The sequence below is a fragment of the Chiloscyllium punctatum genome, chromosome 45 (genome assembly GCF_047496795.1).
Source record: "Chiloscyllium punctatum isolate Juve2018m chromosome 45, sChiPun1.3, whole genome shotgun sequence".
NCBI classification, from domain to species: Eukaryota; Metazoa; Chordata; class Chondrichthyes; order Orectolobiformes; family Hemiscylliidae; genus Chiloscyllium; species Chiloscyllium punctatum.
The window spans coordinates 57007034-57027929 of record NC_092783.1 but is presented as its reverse complement, the minus strand read 5'-3'; the positions used below and the strand labels follow the sequence as shown (position 1 = coordinate 57027929).

The 20896-nt window shown below is 43.0% G+C and overlaps 1 protein-coding gene across 2 annotated transcripts in view; it reads right to left on the bottom strand.

The window, feature by feature from the left end:
• cntn2 (contactin 2) overlaps positions 1–20896 on the bottom strand; it is a 226217-nt gene that overhangs the window by 124649 nt on the left and 80672 nt on the right. For both annotated transcript variants that reach the window (XM_072563850.1, XM_072563849.1), the window contains one exon: positions 12416–12566. In XM_072563850.1, the coding sequence (XP_072419951.1) occupies positions 12416–12482 (67 nt within the window). In that variant the 5' untranslated portion in view covers positions 12483–12566. The remainder of the gene's footprint in view (positions 1–12415; positions 12567–20896) is intronic.

The window sequence follows — 20896 nt, the reverse complement described above, 5'->3', positions numbered from 1 at the left end:
GGCAGCATCCAAGGAGCAGGAAAATCTATGTTTCAGGCAAAGGCCCTTCATCGGGAATAGAAGGGCTTTTGCCTGAAACGTTGGTTTTCCTGCTCCTCGAATACTGCCTGAACTGCTGTGCTTTTCCAGCACCACTCTAATCTAGAAGGGTCTGTTTCCATGCTGTACATCTCTAATGACTCTACGAGTAAAAATAATTGCAGATGGACACAGTGCCAGAGACCCGGGTTCAATTTCTGCCTCAGGCAACCGTGTGTGTGGAGTTTGCACATTCTCCCCGTGTCTGCGTGGGTTTCCTCTGGGTGCTCTGGTTTCCGCCCACAGTCCAAAAATGAGCAGGTTAGGTGAATTGGCCTGGCTAAATTGCCCGTAGTGTTTGGTGAAGGGGTAAATGTAGGGGAATGGGTCTGGGTGGATTGCTCTTTGGAGGGTCGGTGTGGACTTGTTGGGCCGAAGGGCCTGCTTCCACACTGTAAGTAATCTAATCCAATCTAAACATATAGATTAGGAGCAGGAATAGGCCATTTCTGAGGGCACTGGGTCTGGAGCAAGTAGTGACTGAAAGTTCCTTTCCCTTCAGGACATCAGCGAATTGGATGGACTTTAACTCCAATTGATAATAGTTTCATGGCAGCATTACTCATACTAGCTATATATTCCAGATTTACCATCAATTGTATTTTAATTCCACTAGCTATCATAAAATAAAACAGAACTACAGATGCAGAAGATCTGAAACAGAAACAAAACAGAAATTGCTGGAGAAACACAGCAGATCTGGCAGCATCTGTGGAGAAAAAGCAAAGTTAACATTCCGAGTCCAGTGACTCTTCTCCTGAAATGCACGAATAATAGAAACCTGGGCTAATGATCCAGAGAGAAGAAGGGTCAATGGATTTGAAATGTTAACTCTATTTTCTCTCCGGTTTCCTGACCTCTCCGTCCCCACCCCCACTCCGGCCTATCACCCTTACCTTAACTTCCTTCCACCTATTGCATTTCCAACACCCCTCCCCCAAGTCCCTCCTCCCTACCTTTTATCTTAGCCTGCTGGACACACTTTCCTCATTCCTGAAGAAGGGCTCATGCCCGAAACGTCGATTCTCCTGCTCCTTGGATGCTGCCTGACCTGCTGCGCTTTTCCAGCAACACATTTTCAGCTCTATTTTCTCTCCATACATGCTGCCAGACCCAGTAAATATCACAATGGGATTTGAACTTGTGCTACGTGAGCATTAGTCTGGGCCTATTTGATGACTAGCTTTGTGACATTGCTACTATCCCATCAGCGTCACCACCACCTCTCCTAACTAAATCTAAACTTCAGTAGTAAATGCTTCCTTTGTGTATTTTGTGTAATGCTGGCTAGACCAGCACTAATTGCTCATCTTTCTGTTGTAGAACAGAGAGACGGAAGGGATCAGGTACAGGTAGACAGGGTGGTTAAGGTGTTTAGCACACTTGTCTTCATTGCTCAGACTCTTTGAGTATGGGAGTCAGGACGTCATGTTGAGGCTGTACAGGACACTGGTGAGGCCTCTTCTTCTGGAGGATGGTGTACCGTTCTGGTCACCATGTTATAGAAAGGACATTATTAAACTGGAGAGGTTTCAGAAAAGGTTTACCAGCATGTTGCTGGGAAAGAAGGGTTTGAGATATAAAAATAGACTGGAAAGACTGGGACTTTCCAAATGTCAGACAAAGCATTAGGAGGTTCAAGGGTGACCTTACTAAGATTTATACCATCATGAGGGGCATAGAGAATGTGAACGATGAGTGCCTTTTCCCCAGAGTGGAGGATTTAACAAGTAGGGGGCAGCACGGTGAGATGAGAAAGATTTAAAAAGGACACGAGGAGCTACTTTTTTACACAGAGCGGTTTGTGTGTGGAATGAACTGCGAGAGAAGATGGTAATGTAGGTACAGATGCAACATTTAAAAGATATTTGGATAAGTTCATGAATAAGAAAAGTTTGGAGGGATATGGGCCAAGCGCTAGTTTAGTTTGGGAACATGGTCGGCGTGGAGAGTCTTTGTCCGTGCTCCAAGGCTCGTTGCCCTTAGGAAGGTGATGGTGTGCTGTCTTCTGGAACTAGACCATTCCAGAGGGCAGCTCAGAGCCAAACATGTTGCTGTGGGTCTGGAGACACATATCACTGGGTAAAGATGGCCGATTTTCTTTCTGAAGGAATTAAACCCAATAATTTTTACAATGAGCCACTAGTTTCGTGGTCACCATTACAGAGACTGGCTTTATACTGCATAGTTATTTAATTAATTGTATTTAAATTCCCCAGCCAACATTGTGTGATTTGATTTCATCTCTCCAAATCATTAGTCTATGTTGCTATTATTAGTGCAGTAACATAACAGCAGTGCTGTGTACTGTCAGAAAAGACAGGACAGCTAGAGATTGGTTCTCTAGAACAGAGAGAAGACAGAGAGGGTGAGAAAGAATTTTTAAATCATGGAAGAGTTTAATGGTGTAAATGTGGAGAAGATGTTTCCCTTGTGGGGAGTTCAATACTAACAGGATAAATATAACCAGTCACTAATTAATCCAGCAGGGAATTTGAGAGAAACTTAGTGTTTTGAATGTGCAATTCACCACTAGACAGTAGATGAGGTGAATGGCTGAGATGTGTTTAAAGGGGAACTTAAATGTAGAGAAGAAGACACCGTGGAGGCACTGAGATGAAATTGGGTTGCTTGTGCGATGTAATTCCATCTTGTAATGGTAAATATAATGGGTACAAGTCTGACAATTGGAGGTAATGGCCTAGAAATTGGATATCACCTGAACATGTTTGCAATCAAATGCAGCATGGCTTAGACACCACTTGTAGGAAATGTATCTGCCAGCCTCACTGGCAGAAGAACATGAGAAATAGGAGGATTCACACTGCTCCCAGAAACTGCTCCACCATTCAGTAAGATCAAGGCTAATCTTCTACCTTTGTTAATCTGGTAAATGTCCATCTGAACAAGGAAGGAACACAAACTATTCTGTCTTCCACACAGGCTTTTCACAATCCCAGTATGAGAATACTCTTCCTCTTCTATAGACCAGGTCCCCTGTCCCAACTTGAGGTATTTTCTTATGAACCTGTTATAGAGACATATAGAATTACAGCATGGAAGCAGACCCTTCGGTCCAACTCGTCCATGGGTGAAAGTGAGGACTGCAGATGCTGGAGATCAGAGTCCAGATTAGAGTGGTGCTGGAAAAGCACATCATGTCAGGCAGCATCTGAGGAGCAGGTAAGTCGACGTTTCGGGCAAAAGTCCTTCATCCCAATTTTCATGCTCCTTGGATGCTGCCTGACCTGCTGTGCTTTTCCAGCACCACTCTAACCCAACTCGTCCATGCTGACCAGATATCTTAATCTAATTCATTCCTCAGAGATCCTATGGTACACCTCTGGAACAGGTGGGAATTGAGTCCAGGCCTCCTGGTCCAGGGGTATGGAGACTACCATTGCACCACAAGAGGGCCCTACAATGGTGACATTTTCCTTCATTTAATGTTTTTTCCTGGCAGCATCCATGGAGAGAAATCAGAATTAACATTTCAGGTTGGGTTCCGAGGAAGACTTACTCAACCCGAAACGTTAACTCTGATTTCTCTCCACAGATGCTGCCAGACCTGCTGAGCTCTTCCAGCAATTTCTATTTTTGTCTCTTTTGGTTTCTATTTTTTCGAATCGACCTGTTCAGGGATATTATGACATACCTCTGGAGCAGGTGGGACTTGAACTCAGGCCTCCTGGATCAGAGTAGGGACACTACCCCCACAGGAACCCTCATCCAATCTGAAATTTTATTTTTTGTTAAAAGTAAACCAAGTTGTGAAATGAACAAACACTACCCACCCAGGGCAGGGTGACATGGAGGCTTGTTCCCTGACCATTTCCCAATTCATATTAACTGCTCTTAATCACAACTACAATTGACTGTGCAGTTGCTACATCATCACCTCAATTCCCCTTTCCAAACTTATCCCTATAACCTTGATTTAATGCTCTTGTGTCCCTATCTCTGAGCCAAGTGTTCTAGGTTCAGGTTTTACGTGCTCAGAGGTGTGTCATAACATCCATGAACAGGCTGTTGAGAAAGTATCTATATCTTTGATTTTCCTTAGTGTGCAAATATCCATTCATAGCTCATTGATGTGAAGAGTATCAAAGATTCTGAAATCGCTGAGAGAAGACTTTTATCCTTAGTTCAGTTCAACAGGGCTTGCTGTTGATCATAGGCCAAATCCCCCCCCCTCCCAGTTATAGTCTCCAGGCAGGAGAAAAAGCCTCATAGCATCCAACCTGTCAATCCCTCTAAGAAAGGTGATTGTTTCAAAGAAATTTCATTTCATTCTTCTGAACTCCAGAGAATATCAGCCTTTTCTACTCAATCACTTATCATATAACAACTTTCTAACCTTAGGGATCAATCAAGAGTCCTTGATGCATCACATCCAAGTCAGGAATATCCTTCATCAGCCGAACCAGAAGTGGACGTACTATTAAAGATGGAGAATTTCTACCTATCGCCTTCCCAACTCCCTTTCCCACAGTTCCATTCCCCTCCCATTTATCTCTCAGTCGCCTTGGGCCCTCCCACATTCCTGATGAAGGGCTTATGCCTGAAATGTCGATTCTCCTGCTCCTTGGATGCTGCCTGACCTGCTGTGCTTTTATGGCGTTTTGATACTATTGACGATGTGTTTAATACAACGCCTTTAAATTTGCAGCTGGATTTCCCCATTCAGATACTCCAGGCCCCTCGCAGTAAACTGTTAACTTACCATTGGTCTTCCTAATTACTTGCTTTAGTTGCACAATACATTTTGTGATTCACTGTTGGTGAACCCCCGACATCCTTCTGAATAGCAATATTTACCAGTCTGTCACCTTTAAAAAACGTTGCTTTTCTGTTCTGCCCACAGAAACAGATAATTTCACCACCATGGGGGAGCTGAAAGCAGCATCGATGGCTAGGCTACTGGATGACAGATATTTATATAGCACCTCTGGTGGAGGTGAGCAACCCAAAGTGCTACACAGGATTGTAATCAGACAAAAAAAATGGCACAGAGTCAAGTAAGAACATACAAAAAGAGTGTTAAAGTGATAGGCTTTAAAAAGTAAGAACTTTTGTTTGTCATTTATATAAACTATTTAGATGAGAATAAAGAAAGCTTGGTTAGTAAGTTTACTGATGACACCAAAATAGTGGGCAGTGGTGTAGTGGACAGTAAAGAAGGTTATCTAAGATGATAAAAAGATCTTGATCAGGAGGGTCAATGAGCTGAAGGAAGGCAGAAGGAGTTTAGAACAGAATGGAATCCCTACAGTGTGGAAATAGGTCATTTGGCCCAACAAGTCCACACCGACTATCTGAAGGGTAACCCATCCAGACTCACCACCGTACCCAGTAACCCTGCATTTGGCATGGCTAATCCACCTAACCTACATATCCCTGGACACTATTGACAATTTAGCATGGCCAATCCATCCTAACCTGTACATCTTTGGATTATGGGATGAAGCTGGAGCATCCGGAGGAAATCCACACAGACACAGGGAGAATGTGCAACATCCACACAGACAGTCACCCCAGGCTCAAATTGAACCCAGGTCCCTGGCACTGTGATGCAGCAGTGCTAACCACTGGGCTACTGTGCCACCCCTTCCCAATACCTCTCACATGTGAAGTGAGCACTTAGAGGTTCTGGTACATAATTCTTTGATGTTTGCATCACATGTAGACCAGGTGTTTAGTCTAGAAGGCATTTAGCACACTTCATTTCATTGCTCAGATCTGTGAATGCAGGAATTGCGTTGGTGAGGTCTTCCTGTATTAGGAAGGATATTATTAAGCTGGAGATGGTTCAGAAGAAATTTACCAGGATGTTGCTGGGAATGGAGAGTTTGAGTTATAAGGAGAGGCTGGATAGGCTGGGACTTTTTTCACTGGAGTGTAGAAAGTTACATAGAGGTTTAGAAAATCCTGAGGGGTATAGATAAGGTGTCCTTTTCCTTTGGTGGGGGATTTCAAAATTAGGGGGCAGACTTTTAAGGTGAGAGGAGAAAGATTTTAAAAAGACATGGGGCAATATTTTTACATATATCGTGGTTTGTCTGTGGAATGAACTTCCTGAGGAAGTGATGGAAGTGGGTACAATTGCAGCATTTAAAAGATATTTGGATAAGTACATGAATAGGAAAGAGTTGGAGGGATATGGGCCAGGAGCAGGGAGATGGGACTAGTTTAGTTTGGGATTATGGTCAGCATGGATTAGGTGGACCAAAGGCCGTGTTTCTGTGTTGTATGACTCTATGACTCCATAAGTATCTTAAAAGAGGCATAGAGATAGAGAGGTTTAAGGAGAGAATTACACAGCTTTTTCCCTAGGCAGCTGAAGGCACAAAAGCTATTGGTGGAGTGATGAGTGTTGAAAACTGAAGATGTACAAGAGGCTAAAGGTCAATGAGCTCAGAGATCTTAGCAGGTTGAACCACTGGAAAGATCTTAGCAGGTTGAACCACTGGAGGAGATGACACAGATCCCGAGATGGTGAAGTCATGAAGAGATTTAGAGTACAGACTGAAGTGGCACAAATGCCTGGAAGTAGTTCTCAGAATCTTGCTTGAGAAGACATAAAAAGTTTTGTGGTTGAGTAGAAGTTTATGTGTCTTTGCTAAAGACATCATGGTTAGACAGGAGGATCTGTGAAAAGGTGCTGGGTTAAAGGTAAATCTTGTTGTTTCAGAACTAAAGCCAGTTGCTGGAGTAGAACAAACTGACCAGGGGCAGCTAGACTAATCTACCGCAAGAATATGGCCCAACCAGTTCCAAATTTTATCCTTGATTCAGTGGGTGTGGAAGATGGTCTGTGATGTTAAGAGAGAATTCAAGAAAAAAATCATTTGCGCAGGGAGAGAAGATCAAGATGCCATAAAGAGAAAATGAATAATAATGGAATAGAAGAGGTGAGTAATGTCCTTAGTATATGGAACATTAATATGGATTTGGAACATGGCGTTTAGGTGCAACTGGAATTAAAGAGCCCTGGTTAAACTAGGTCAAGGATTAAGAGATTAAAATAACTGGCCATTGAGTTTACAGAAATTACAGAAACACAAAACAAGTGAGTAACTAAAAATAAATATAAATGTCTTGGCTGATGTAATTATGACAATGTAGATTGAGGTCAAGGAGAGTAAAGATGATAATTAAGGGTTGTTGCAATAAACATCTGCTGGAGAGTGTACAGAATGCTTCAGAAGCTGACTTTTTAAAAAGATTAAGATGCCATGAAAAGACTAGAGTGTTAATCATGGGGAGAAGCCATCAACGAAACACTGACTGGGAAAACAACAGAATAGTGAAACAATTCTGGAGAGCAGTACCATTCCAGAGGGTAAGCTTGGTTAGTTTGGTTTAGTTTGGTTAACAGATGATTTGCTCAGACATCCATCACATTACCTTAACCACTGCTGGGATCAGTTACCTGGGAACCTTCTTCCTGACCTTTCCTCCCACTTCTGCTTCATATCTGGGTCAGGTGAAGTCTCCCTATTTTCCAACATTCATGCATAAGATGGCCATCATTTATCACCTATCTCTAATTTCCCAGAATGTAACTGAGAGTCAACCACATTGCTGTGGGTCTGGAGTTACATGTAGACCAGATCAGACAAGGATGGCAGATTCGTTCCCTAGAGGACATTAGTGAACCAGGTGGGTATTTCTAACAATCAACAATGGTCGCCATTAGACTTTTAACATACATTGAATTCAAAATTCACTACCTGTGATGGTGGGATTCGAAACTGAGGTCCCAGTATTACAACATTTAAAAGCCATCTGGGTTGGAATATGAATAGGAAGGGTTTAGAGGGATATGGGCCAAATGCTGGCAAATGGGACTAGATCAATGTAGAATATCAGGTCGGCACAGACAGATTGGACTAAAGAGTCTGCTTCCGTGCTGTACATCTCCATGATTCTAACATTACTTGGGGCTCTGGATTAAGAGTCCAACAATATTACCACCAGCCATCAACTACTTCAGTATCTCCATAGGTACCTATTCTTGTTGGGTGCAGTGTGTGAATACAATGAACTCAGGCCATTATGGGAGAAGCAAGTGCCAGCAGAAAATAACTTGATGTTTTGGTGCCTTTTGGCCCCTTTATAAAGGAGGTTAACAGTAGCACAGGCTGGCTGGACCTTGCTCAGCTAAGCAAAGTCTTGGCTGGACTAAGCACATCTTCACACCTAGACCAAGGACTTTTTAGACTTGGAGTGTCCTCTTATCGCCTTTAATATGGATAGGCAGAGGACTCAGTAATGAACACACCCTGCGTCAAACTCAGAAATCAGGGCCAATGTAGCAATGTCTGGGCCTACGTCACCAAGCGCACTTTCAGCTGACCCATGGGTAAGCTTGTGATCATCCAAAATCTTGCTGCCCATCTCTTAACTTGGAGCAATTCTCATTCCCCTTATACTCCTGTGCTCATTGACCTATACTGGCTCCCAGTCACGCAAGATTTTTATTCTAAAATTCTAATCCTTGTTTTCTAATCTTTCCACAGATTTGCTCCTCCCTATCCCTGTAACTCCTCCAGCCCCACACCCCCTTGAGAAACCTGCACTTCTCTAATTCTGGCCTCTTGTACAATCTCAATGTTAATTATTCCACTGTTGATGACTGCTTCTCGATTGCCACTCTCTCCCTAAAATCCTCCCCCTCTCCATCTCCTGTTCCTATTTTAGTACACTTTTTATGACTTAACTCTTTTACTACGCTCTTGGTCAGCTGACCTAATATTTTGTTCTGTGACTTGGTGTCATATTTCATTTATAACCTGCTGGTGGAAGTGCCTCTGGGCATTTCCTTTCATTTAAGGTGCTATGTAAATTGTTGTTGTTGCAATTGCTTTTAGGAATTTATGATCCACATATGGCGTATCCTTCATTCTAGAAGTAAGCACTTCCATGGGTGCAGAGTGCTTGAGGGCATCTTGAAATCATTAAAGTTGCTCAAGAAATCTAAGTCTTTTTATCCTTCTTCCATCTTTAGATGAAGTGATCAGGTGGACACTAGAATCAGTGAGATTCTACGATGGTCATTCTGGCTGGATGAATTTCATTGGGCAGAATGGTCTTCCTCAGCCATTAGTGCAATCCCAAAACAAAAATCCTCAGCAAAAGCATCAGAGGTGAGATATGGAGAATGTAATGAACAGAACAAGCTATTATGATCTGAACGGTGCTATATAAGGATCCTTAGACAACACCTTCCAACCCCATGGCCCCTATCATCTATAAGGCCAAGGGCACAAAGACACGGGAATATCACTGAAATAATTTCATGGAGGCCAGTATCCTGCCACCAAGTCACCCTTTATTAACATGCAGAGAGTTCTTGACACTGATCCAGCTCCCTCAGAATCAGATCTCAGAGTGAACTGAATCCCTGACATTTTTGTTTATATCTGTCAGTCAGTTCTCCCTGACTGGACCAGATTAACAGCCCCAGTCAGGAAACACATATTCTATGATGTTGGAATATTCACAGAGGCCTGTATCCCATCATCCAGTCACCCTTTACTTACATGTTTTTAGCTGTCAGCCAGGGCTCCCTGATTGCCCTGGGTTAACAGCCCCAATCAAGGATCTCACAGTCAATTAGATCCACCTGGTTCCAATCACTACAGAGGTCCACCTGGCTGACCTCGTTACAATCACTATGACCACCAGCTCCAACTTCTCCTCCAAGTAACTCAATATCCGGAGTTGAAAATATATCTCCATTCCTTTTGAGCCACTGGGTCAAAAGGGCGGCACGGTGGCACAGTGGTTAGCACTGCTGCTTCACAGCACCTGAGACCCGGGTTCAATTCCTGCCTCAGGCGACTGACTGTGTGGAGTTTGCACATTCTCCCCGTGTCTGCGTGGGTTTCCTCCGGGTGCTCCGGTTTCCTCCCACAATCCAAAAACAAATGTGCTGGTTAGGTGAATTGGCCATGCTAAATTGCCCATAGTGTTAGGTGAAGGGGTAAATGTAGCCGAATGGGTCTGGGTGGGTTACACTTCAGCGGGTCGGTGTGGACTTGCTGGGCTGAAGGACCTGTTTCAACACTGTAATTAATCTAATCTAATCTAATATTGTAAAATCCTGGAACTCCCTCCTTAACAGCATTGTGCATGTCCCTCCATTGTGGAGTGCAGGAGTTTAGGAAGGAAGCCCATCATTACCTTCTCCAGAGCAATTAAGGATGGGCAGTATGCTTAGACCTATATCTCATCAATGGTTTAAAAAAACACAAGAGAGAGTTGTTTGGGAACAAGTTGACATTTGTAATGTTGCACATTTAATAAAAACAGCAAAGCATTGAACTTTAACCTTGAAAAACATATTAGTGAATTAAACAAAAGTAATTGTTGGGAAATTCTACAATGACGAAAGAGCATTTAGACAATAATTGTTGAATGCAAGATCCAAACACTCTGCAGTTAAAAGATAAAGAAGTAGAAGACAGTGAGTTTTGTATAAAAGTAAAGAATAATACTGAGTTCAGCACTTCCAAATTAGAATTTGTAGTCAGTTGATTTAGCAAATTTTAAATTGAACTTAAATTACTTAAAATATTTTTTTTAGAAACAAAGGCAATGATGCAAGAATAATGAGGGCAGCTGAAGTAGCAACCATGAATTTTTTTTTAAATGTGCAGTTAAATGTTAGAAGTTTGCAAGTGTGGAAGTGTGGAAATGGCTTAGAATAAATCCAGGTAAGTTGTTGTCCTTTTGACCTGACTCAGAAAGAGACGGGGAGTTTCTGTTGACAGTTGAGCACAAAATCCAGGCTGGCGACCCAGAGCTTTTGCAGAAGGACGGTGCAATCACTTTACAAGGTAAGGTTTGAAAACAACGTCCCAACTTCTCTCTCAAGTGCATACAAAAGGTTCAGTGGCTGTATTTCACTGTAGAGCAGGGGAGTTCCCTCTGGTGTTCCGAGCAGTATTCATCCCTCAACCAACATCACTGAAACAGACAGTCATCATCACATTATGTATGTGGAATCTTGCTGTGCGTGCATTGTTTGTTAGGTTTCTCGCATTACAGAGTGACCATGCTATGAAAGTTCTCCCTTGGCTCCAAAGCACTTCAGACATTCTTACATCATAAAAGGTGCTGGACAGGTGCGAGCTGTGTTCTTTAATAGATTAGCGAAATGAATGTGTTTGGAAATACCGTTCCAACAACAAACCAGTTGGAGCCAAAACTAGTCCTGAAGAAGGGATGTGCCTGAAACATTGACTCTCCTGCTCCTCCGATACCACCCGACCTGCTGTGCTTTTTCCAGCACCAAGTTTTGTCAAAATTTTAACTTGGAACTTACAGAATGTAAACTGCTTAAATATACTAATAGTTTTATTGTGAAAAATTGCAACATTTAGAGTACTTAATTTGCAGCAAAACACTTGGGCCAAGTGAGCAAAGCCCAGAGAGATTGGATTTCAAGGTAAGGGAAATGTTGTAAATGGTGCTGAGGTACATATAGCCACGATTCTGTGTCCTTGTGCATCAACCACAGGAAATTAGCATGCAGGAACTGCAGGTAATAATGGAGGCAAATAAAATGTTGACATTTATTGCTAAAGGAACAGAATATAAAAGTAGTGAAGTGTTGCTATAAATGTACAAAACATTAGCGTGACCAAAGCGTATTGTGTGCACTTCCTTACTTGAGGAATGCAGTGGCATTGGAGACAGTTCAGAGGAGATTCACCAGATTGATTCCAGAGATGAGAGGTTTGTCTTTTGAGGTGAGCTTGAGCAGTTTAAGCAGATATTCTCTGAAGTCTACATGAATGAGAGGATTGAGGTATACAAGCTGCTAAAAGGGATTGACAAAGTAGAAAGGATGTTTCCTCACATCAGGCAATCCAGAACAAGAGGTCATAGTTTTAGGCTAAGGTTGGCAGATTTAAAACAGATGAGGAGGAATTACTTCTCTCAAAGGCTCGTGAATCTGTGGAATTCACTACTGCAAAGTGCAGTGTACGCTGGGACACAGTAAATTTAAGAAGGAGATAGACAGATTTTTAATTGGCAATGGGTTAAAGGGTTATGGAGAGCGAGAAGGAAAGTTAAATTGAGGCTGAGATAACATCATATTGAGTGCAGAGCAGGCTCGAGGGGCTAAATTGCCTATTCCTGCTTCTAGTTCATATTATCAAACCGAATGGTGGGATAGGCTTGAGGGACTGAATGACCTTCTCATGCCATGTTCCTGTGTTCCAGGTCGTGCAAGAACTCAAAAACATTCCCATTCTCAGCAGCATTTGTCATGAACTGCACACAAGGGGGACCCTGATCTTAAGCAACGGACAGTGGAGCTTACCTGTTAGCCAGCTTATGACTGAGAGCACAAAGACGGCACTGACTGATAATCTCATCCTGAAGACCATGCACAATGAGCCAGTGGGAAAGAACCGTGAGAGAGTCCCTTACTCCGCACGTGCTGCTAATTTCCTTCGAATGTTGGTTCTCACCTGCAAAACAGATCCCAGCGATTCACATGGAGAAGATTATACTCTGCAGATTTCAAAGTAAAGGCAATTCCTTTTTCATTCATAAACAAGATTACTGCGTATGCTGGAAATTTGAATTCAAAACATCAGAATACTGGAAATACTCAGCAAGTCTGGTAGGATCTGTGAAGAAAGAAGAAAGTTTCAGAGACATAACGTGTCAGCTGTACCACTGACAAAAGGTCAACCTAATGAAACTTTATACTTTCCCTTGTAATTTTGAAAAAGCTCCTCTTAGTGTAGAGAGCACTACATCATGTGGAGGTGGCTGGGAAAGTACAATATATTCCCAGAGGTTTTGCGGTCAGCAAGTGATAATACTTGTCACTGACCTTATCAAAAGGCTGCCCACAAAGATTCCAATGTTCCAACATCAGCTTAAATTTGGCAGCAAGGCATCCAGCAGCATTGACATCATCAAGCAAGATAAGCAGCCAATCACTTTGAATAATTCTCACAGACAGCAAATCAGGAGGGAAATTTCACAAATCGCTCTTCACTTTCAAATAAATTTTACAAACAACAAAACAAATGATTGGAATATGCACAATGTAAAGAAGGTAGAAGCAGAAATATTCTGTACAGAGGTCATTGAAAAAATGTATTAGAAACTTTTTTATTATGATGAAGAAACTTCATAAACATAAATCTATTTTTTTTCCCGTGCCAGTGAGTTTTCACTTGAATAATTAGAGTATTATGTACTGTTTAAGACACAGATACAGCCCATTCAGCAATGGATAATATGTTACAAGGGTGTTCCAATGAATATTACCTAAAGGTGCCAAACTTCCATTAAAGATGATTGTTGGTGAGTTTAACCTGATAGTCACCTGTCTCAGGTGAGGTGAGACCTTCAGAGTAACCTCAGCTGGTATGGGAATTGAATGCATGTCAGCGGCAGTACACTGCATTGCAGCTGTACAGCCAACTAAGCTAACCAAGCCCCGCAATGCAAATAGGTTAATATTATAAGGACATATTTTCATCAGTGCAGTGACTTCTACTCAATTACAGGCTATGAGAGTGGGACTTCAACTGTGGTTCAACAGAGAATCACTGGTAGCAACTTCTGGATTCCCTTATTTAAGTGTACATGTGCGCTGCAAAGGTTGTAGAATCATAGAGTCCCGACAGTGCAGGAATAGGCCATTCAGCCCATCATTGACCCTCCGAAGTGCAACCTACCCAGACTCACCCCATCCCTGTTACCATGCATTTCCCATTGCTAATCCACCTAGCTTTCACAACCCTTGACCCTAAGGGGCAACTTAGCTTGGCCAATCCACCTAGCCTGCACAAGTTTGGACTGTAGGAACTGGAGAAATCCACACAGACACGGAGAGAATCTTAGGGATTCTAAGAGAACATGAAAATTCCCCACAAACAGTCACCCAAGGCTGGAATCAGACCTGGATCCCTGGCACTGTGAGGCAGCAGTGTTAACCACTGAGTCACCGTGCTGCTGTCAGTTCCAGAGAAGTAATAATTGCAAACACTAACAGGCTGATAATTACTCCAGCAAAGTGGAACTGACATTAGATTGAACCAATATAATGTAACCGTCTCTAGTCCCAGACACACAAATATTGTGAAGAAAGTGAGGACTGCAGATGCTGGAGATCAGAGCTGAAAATGTGTTGCTGGAAAAGCGCAGCAGGTCAGGCAGCATCCAAGGAACAGGAGAATCGAAAATTCATGCATAAGCCCTTCTTCAGGAAGGGCCTATGCCCGAAACGTCGATTCTCCTGTTCCTTGGATGCTGCCTGACCTGCTGCGCTTTTCCAGCAACACATTTTCAACACAAATATTGTGGGCAATTACGAAGTGCAAATTGCTGGTTGGGATTTGCCTGGGTCGATGACCTGGGATGATTTATTACTGTGCATTCTTGACTTTTTGCTTAGCAGTTCCCAAACATTTTGATGTCCTGATTTGATACAGGTCATTCTGCTATGACATGCGTTTCTTCAGGACGAATTGGCTATAAGGTGATTGATGAATAAGAGAAACTGTTTCTAAAGTGCGAACTTTTAAAAAGTGTGTTAGCTATAATGCATTGCATCGCCGATACTTCAAATGTTGTTTTTATTGCGTGATTTTATATAGCGCAGGGTCACACAAGGATGCAACCACAGCATTATAGAGGAACTAATCTACAAAGTTTTGTTACATTGGATTTTTCTGTGGTTTGCTGATGTCTGATTGCTATTTCTAATCAAACTGGTAGCCACATTCTTGCGTAAGAAGTGCCAAATGATGGAAATATTTCTGCTGTGTCTTTTGTGACACACAGCAGATATTCTGTCCTTTTGCATCATATCATCAGGGCAAGTTATCCAAAATCAATTCAAACAATCATTAACTGCAGTCTACCTCTTTCTAGGATTTTCAGCTGCTAATGTTCTGCTGAATCAGTTCTGCCAGTGTCTGGGAATTCTGTCCTGTTTCTAATTTTGAAATATTAGGAAGGGTGAACAGTGGTTTTCCTTAATGAAGCATATTCCCATGGACAGTGAATCTGTAATGGAGCAGTGGTGTGGTGTATTAGAAAGAATTTGGTGATGATTCCTGAATTGTCTCAATAGGTGATGTATTTATCATTGCGATAATACGTATGTGAGTGTGTACAATCCATGTGTACAAGAGGAAAAACCTGTAGAAGTGTAGGGAAAGGAGCCAGCCTAACTTGGTATCCAAAGAAAGAGAACTTACAGGATATATTAGATTACTGGAGTGCTGCCAAATGCATTCCTTCCTCTTTTGGTAGCATAACTTGATTATAAAAACAGACCTACCCTTTAGAAAAAGCTTTGTACAAGTAATAGTTTGTAATGCTGTCATGCTGCTGATTGAACATGTTCCTGCAAAGTATAGGTGAGAGGCTGGATGAGTGCTTTCGCCAGAAGCACACTGTCCATGTACTTTGCCCTATATTCTCTGTGTAACCAACACTTGACTCTAACGATGAAGGAAAGAATCTGTGTCTTACTAAGCCTTCTTGACAGCACCTTCCAAACCCACAACCTCTGTCTTCCAGACAGACAAGAGCATCAGGCACACGGGAACACTCTAGGCCACTCACCATCCTGGCTTGGAGCTATGTCACTGTTACATCACTGCTGCTGGGTCAAAATCTCATAACTCCCTTCCTAATAGCACTATAAGTGTTCCTATACCACACGCCACTGTAGTTCATGAAGGTTGCCCACCTCAGTATAAGATATGTTCTGAAAGAGTTAATGTTTAAATACCATTATTGCTACCTCACCTACTGATGTCGCACAGCCTTTGGTTGGAGAAACAGATAGTCTTGCACGAGGTCCAGCTGGAGATAGGTGTGACATACTGGCTCCTGATAGTTAATACTATGTCTAATGTTAATTGTAATTTTTGTGATCATGCAACAAGCTACATCTTATCGTATATGACAAATGTTCATGTTAAGACTCTCTAGTGGTCTATCCTACTGATAACACACAGTCCCTTAGACTCACTATGGAAAGCATGGCTGAAGCAAACATCCACCAGTGCTCGCTAACCAGAAATACAAGCACTACCACCTTCATGATAGCAATTAAGAAAGGGCAATAAATGGACAAGCAATGCCCACATTCTATGAAAGAATATATTAATAAAAATGAAATGTAGCACGGATTAGCCATTCAGAATTTTTGATTCTAAAGTGACCAAGTAGTCTCCTCATTCCCCATAATACTTGAAAATCTCTGCTTTCCTCTGATTCTCCCTGCTTTGCACCCCCACTTGCTTTGTCTTTACCAATTCTCTCATTTGTCTTACCCGTTCTCTCAGTTGTCTTACCCGAAGTTCTACGATTTCCCCCCTAAACACTGCCAACTTTATTTCTTTCCATCTTTAAGACACTCCCCAAAACCTATTCTTTCATCAAGCTTTGGGTCATCCCTCGTAATTGTTCCTAAGGCTGGTATTAATTTTGATCACCAATGAAGTAGTTGGACTCTATTTTATTTCATTAAGGCATAATGGGAAAAGTAGAAGGCTATTTAGTTCCTCAGAGCTGAAAATGTGATGCTGGAAAAGCGCAGCAGGTCAGGCAGCATCCAAGGAGCAGGAGAATCGACGTTTCGGGCATAAGCCCTTCTTCAGGACTGAGGAAAGTGTGTCCAGCAGGCTAAGATAAAAGGTAGGGAGGAGGGACTTGGGGGAGGGGCGTTGGGAATGCGATAGGTGGAGGGAGGTCAAGGTGAAGGTGATAGGCTGGAGTGGGGTGGGGACGAAGAGGTCAGGAAGAAGATTGCAGGTTAGGAAGGCGGTGCTGAGTTCGAGGGATTTGACTGAGACAAGGTGGGGGGAGGGGAAATGAGGAAACTGGAGAAATCTGAGTTCATCCCTTGTGGTTGGAGGGTTCCCAGGCGGAAGATGAGGCGCTCTTCCTCCAACCGTCTTGTTGCCATGGTCTGGCGATGGAGGAGTCCAAGGACCTGCATGTCCTTGGTGGAGTGGGAGGGGGAGTTGAAGTGTTGGGCTACGGGGTGGTTGGGTTGGTTGGTCCGGGTGTCCCAGAGGTGTTCTCTGAAATGTTCCGCAAGTAGGCGGCCTGTCTCCACAATATAGAGGAGGCCACATCGGGTGCAGCGGATGCAATAGATGATGTGTGTGGAGGTGCAGGTGAATTTGTGGCGGATATGGAAGTGTCCCTTGGGGCCTTGGAGGGAGGTAAGGAGGGGAGGTGTGGGCGCAAGTTTTGCATTTCTTGCAGTTGCAGGGGAAGGTGCCGGGAGTGGAGGTTGGGTTGGTGGGATGTGTGGACCTGACGAGGGAGTCACGGAGGGAATGGTCTTTTCGGAACGCTGATAGGGGAGGGGAGGAGAACATGTCCCTGGTGGTGGGGTCCATTTGGAGGTGGCAGAAATGACAGCGGATGATACGTTGGACATGGAGGTTGGTGGAGTGGTAGGTGAGGACCAGTGGGGTTCTGTCCTGGTGGCGGTTGGGGACTGCGAATCCTATTTAATTCCTCAGGCCCACTCAGTTAGAACATGACTGTTCTTTATCTTATCTGTATCTCTACAATCCTTTGTGCCATTACCTAATAACAGCTTATTCACAATATTATCTGGAAAACCTCAGCAGGTATGTCAACATCTGCGGAGAGAAAGAAGAGTTAATGTTTCAGGTCCAGAGACCCTTCTTCAGAATGAAACTCTTCTTCTCTCTTAACAGCTTATAAATCCCTGATATTTTAAATTGACTTGCAGCCTTAGCTTTATTTTAAAAAGATATTTTATTCATAAAAGCATAGTCTCAAATGCGGTTTGGTTCGGTACAGAAGCATATTGAGGAAACAAGCAAACATTGGAGTTTGACTCTATCCTAACAAACCAAAGGCATCTCTTCCTTGTACGACTTGTAGCCTTAATTACTTTAGGCAAAGTCACAAGTCACATGACACCAGGTTATAGTCCAATAGGTATATTTGAAATCACCAGCTTTTGGAGTGCTGTTCCTTTATCAGGCGACCAGCCCTGAATAGTCTGTCTTTACACCCGAAACGTTGACTTCTCCACCGCCTGACGCTGCCTGCCTTGCTGTGTTCTTCCAGCCTCCTGCCTGTCCCTCCTGATGCTGCCTGGCTCACTGTGTTCTTCCAGCCTCCTGCCTGTCCCTCCTGATGCTGCCTGGCTTGCTGTGCTCTTCCAGCCTCCTGTCTGTCCCTCCTGATGCTGCCTGCCTTGCTGTGTTCTTCCAGCCTCCTGTCTGTCCCTCCTGATGCTGCCTGGCTTGCTGTGTTCTTCCAGCCTCCTGTCTGTCCCTCCTGATGCTGCCTGGCTTGCTGTGTTCTTCCAGCCTCCTGCATGTTTACTTTAGATTTGTGGTTGTGTCATGTTGTTCGCGCCCCTCCCCCATCTCCACCCCCCCCCCAAGATTTATAACAGCAAGTTGTTGTTGCCTGACTGTGATCCACCAGATTCCACGTGGCATTATCATTGGGAACCTGTTACCTTTGGAGGCAGAAGAGGGTTAACTGTGTGACTAAATCCCACCTAGGCAGGTGAGCAATCTCAGGTGGTTTTCTGCTGTGCTGGAGCAGTGCTGAAACCAGCCAATGTCAACAAAACAGTTTCCATTGCACCTGGGCACTGAGATGCTGAGACACATCCAACTTTGATAAATGGCTGCACTAAATCAATGTGCCTTTTTTTTAATTTACAGTCGTAGCATCATAGAGTCTTATAACACAGAGAGAGGCCCTTTGACCCAAACTGGTCCATGCCGACCAAAATGTCCATCTGTGCTAACCCCATTTCCCTGCATTTGGCCCATATCCTTCTAAACCTTTCCTATCCATGTCCAAATGCATTTTAAATGTTGTTAATGTACCCGCCTCAACCACTTCCGTTGACAGCTCATTCCATACGTGATTTATTATTGTGACACGTACCTAGGTCCAGTGAGAAGTTTTGTTTTACATGCGGTACAGGCAGATCGCACCATACAAAACACATGGTAACTACGAGAGTAATAGAACAGAACAAAGAATATAATTCACAAGTGTTAGTGTACTGACACAATAGCTAACTGTTAAGAATACTCTTGGTCAGGACTGGCAGCCACTATGGCAACATTAACATTCTACCAACTCTGTATTTTTTTAAACGTTAGCCCCATGTGATTTGAGGTATTATTTAGTCGCGCATTGCTTCAGTAATAGATATAAAGAGATCAATACTGCCTATACATGGTTGATAAATATTACATTTTTCTTTGTCTGACCAAAGCTTTTACATTACTCACTCACACTGACTCATCCTCTAGAGGCAACTGACTGATTCCCATCATTTTTCCTCTTAATTTTAAGTGCCACGTTCCTCCTAATTTTCAAAGCCAAGTGTTCACACAGCGTTCAGCACTCATAATGAGACAGAAGCCGATCTGTCTTCACAGCCCTCTTCCCTTGCAGTGAGTATTTGTTTGAACAAGGAGGAAATGGGACAAGCTGATTTTCGGTGCCAATTTTACTGCCTCCAGCCCAGAAAAGCATTGGCTAGCATTCTTCATCCTACACCTCAGCTCAAAAAATTACATCCCTGGGGCTGGTTTGCATCTCCGCCGAGAGATTGTACTTTTAATGTAGGGTTGGAATCTTAGAATCCCTACAGTGTGGAAACAGACCCTTTGGCCCAACAAGTCCACACCTACCATCTGAAGAGTATCCTACCCAGACCCATTCCCCTACATTTACCCCTGACCTATACATCCCTGGACTATGGGCAATTTAGCATGGCCAATTCACCTAATCTGCACATCTTTGGATTGTGGGAGGAAATTGGAGCAAACCCACACAGTCAGGGGGAGAATGTGCAAACTCCACATAAAGTTGCCCAAGGCTGGAATCGAACCCAGGCCTCTGGCACTGTGAGGCAGCAGTACTAACCACTGAGCCATCATACTGCCCTTTGGTGAAGTAGGTGGGGGTGCATGCTTGTGTGGACCAGCATGGACCAGCTGGAGTGAACGGCCAGTCTCTGCACTGCAACTTCCATCCTGGCAGACCTCAGTTCAGGGGCTGGGTCGGGGTTTTATGACATCCATCACAACTGGTCTTTATGAAAATATTAGAGGTAACAGAATCTAGTTCTCTCTGTTTTAACCCCACTCCCCTGAAATTTTCCCCACACAAGACAAATGGATACATTTGTGTTGTAAAATGAAATTTAGAAACATGATCTTTCCCTTCGATATATAAGTGATGCAGAGTTGCATAGCCACACCACTGAATCTGTGCTTAATTTGTTTTAACACTTTACTCCTTTGAAAAAGCAGTGAATTCTGAGAATAAAAATTTGAGTTATTTTAGATTTTTTGTTGTCATTTTATACCTGGTCTGAAATTATTTGGACCCCAAATTGGACATCTCCGAATTGGACCTCTATTATGTTTCATCTGCACATCATTTTTATTTTATTATTGCTGTCAATTTAAATCACAAATGAGGTGTCCAACTGTGCAGAATCTTTCAGCCAGAGACATCCGTTGGGAATTGTTTTGCAACGCTGTGTACATTAAATTTCATCACCAGCAATTTACACTCCTGGATAATGATATATATTGGAACAGTCATTATTTTCAGGTAAAAATAATCAAATGTAGCAATTTGCGGGATGCAATCTTTCAGTGTTTTGCAGCTTGTTCGGTCAAAGCTGAACTGCTAAGTGAATGCTGTTTGGTGCAGCAGCAATTTGTTCCTCTGCAGTTCAAAAAAAAAGCCCTTAATCCCAGCATAAAGTATCTTGACAAAACAACTATAT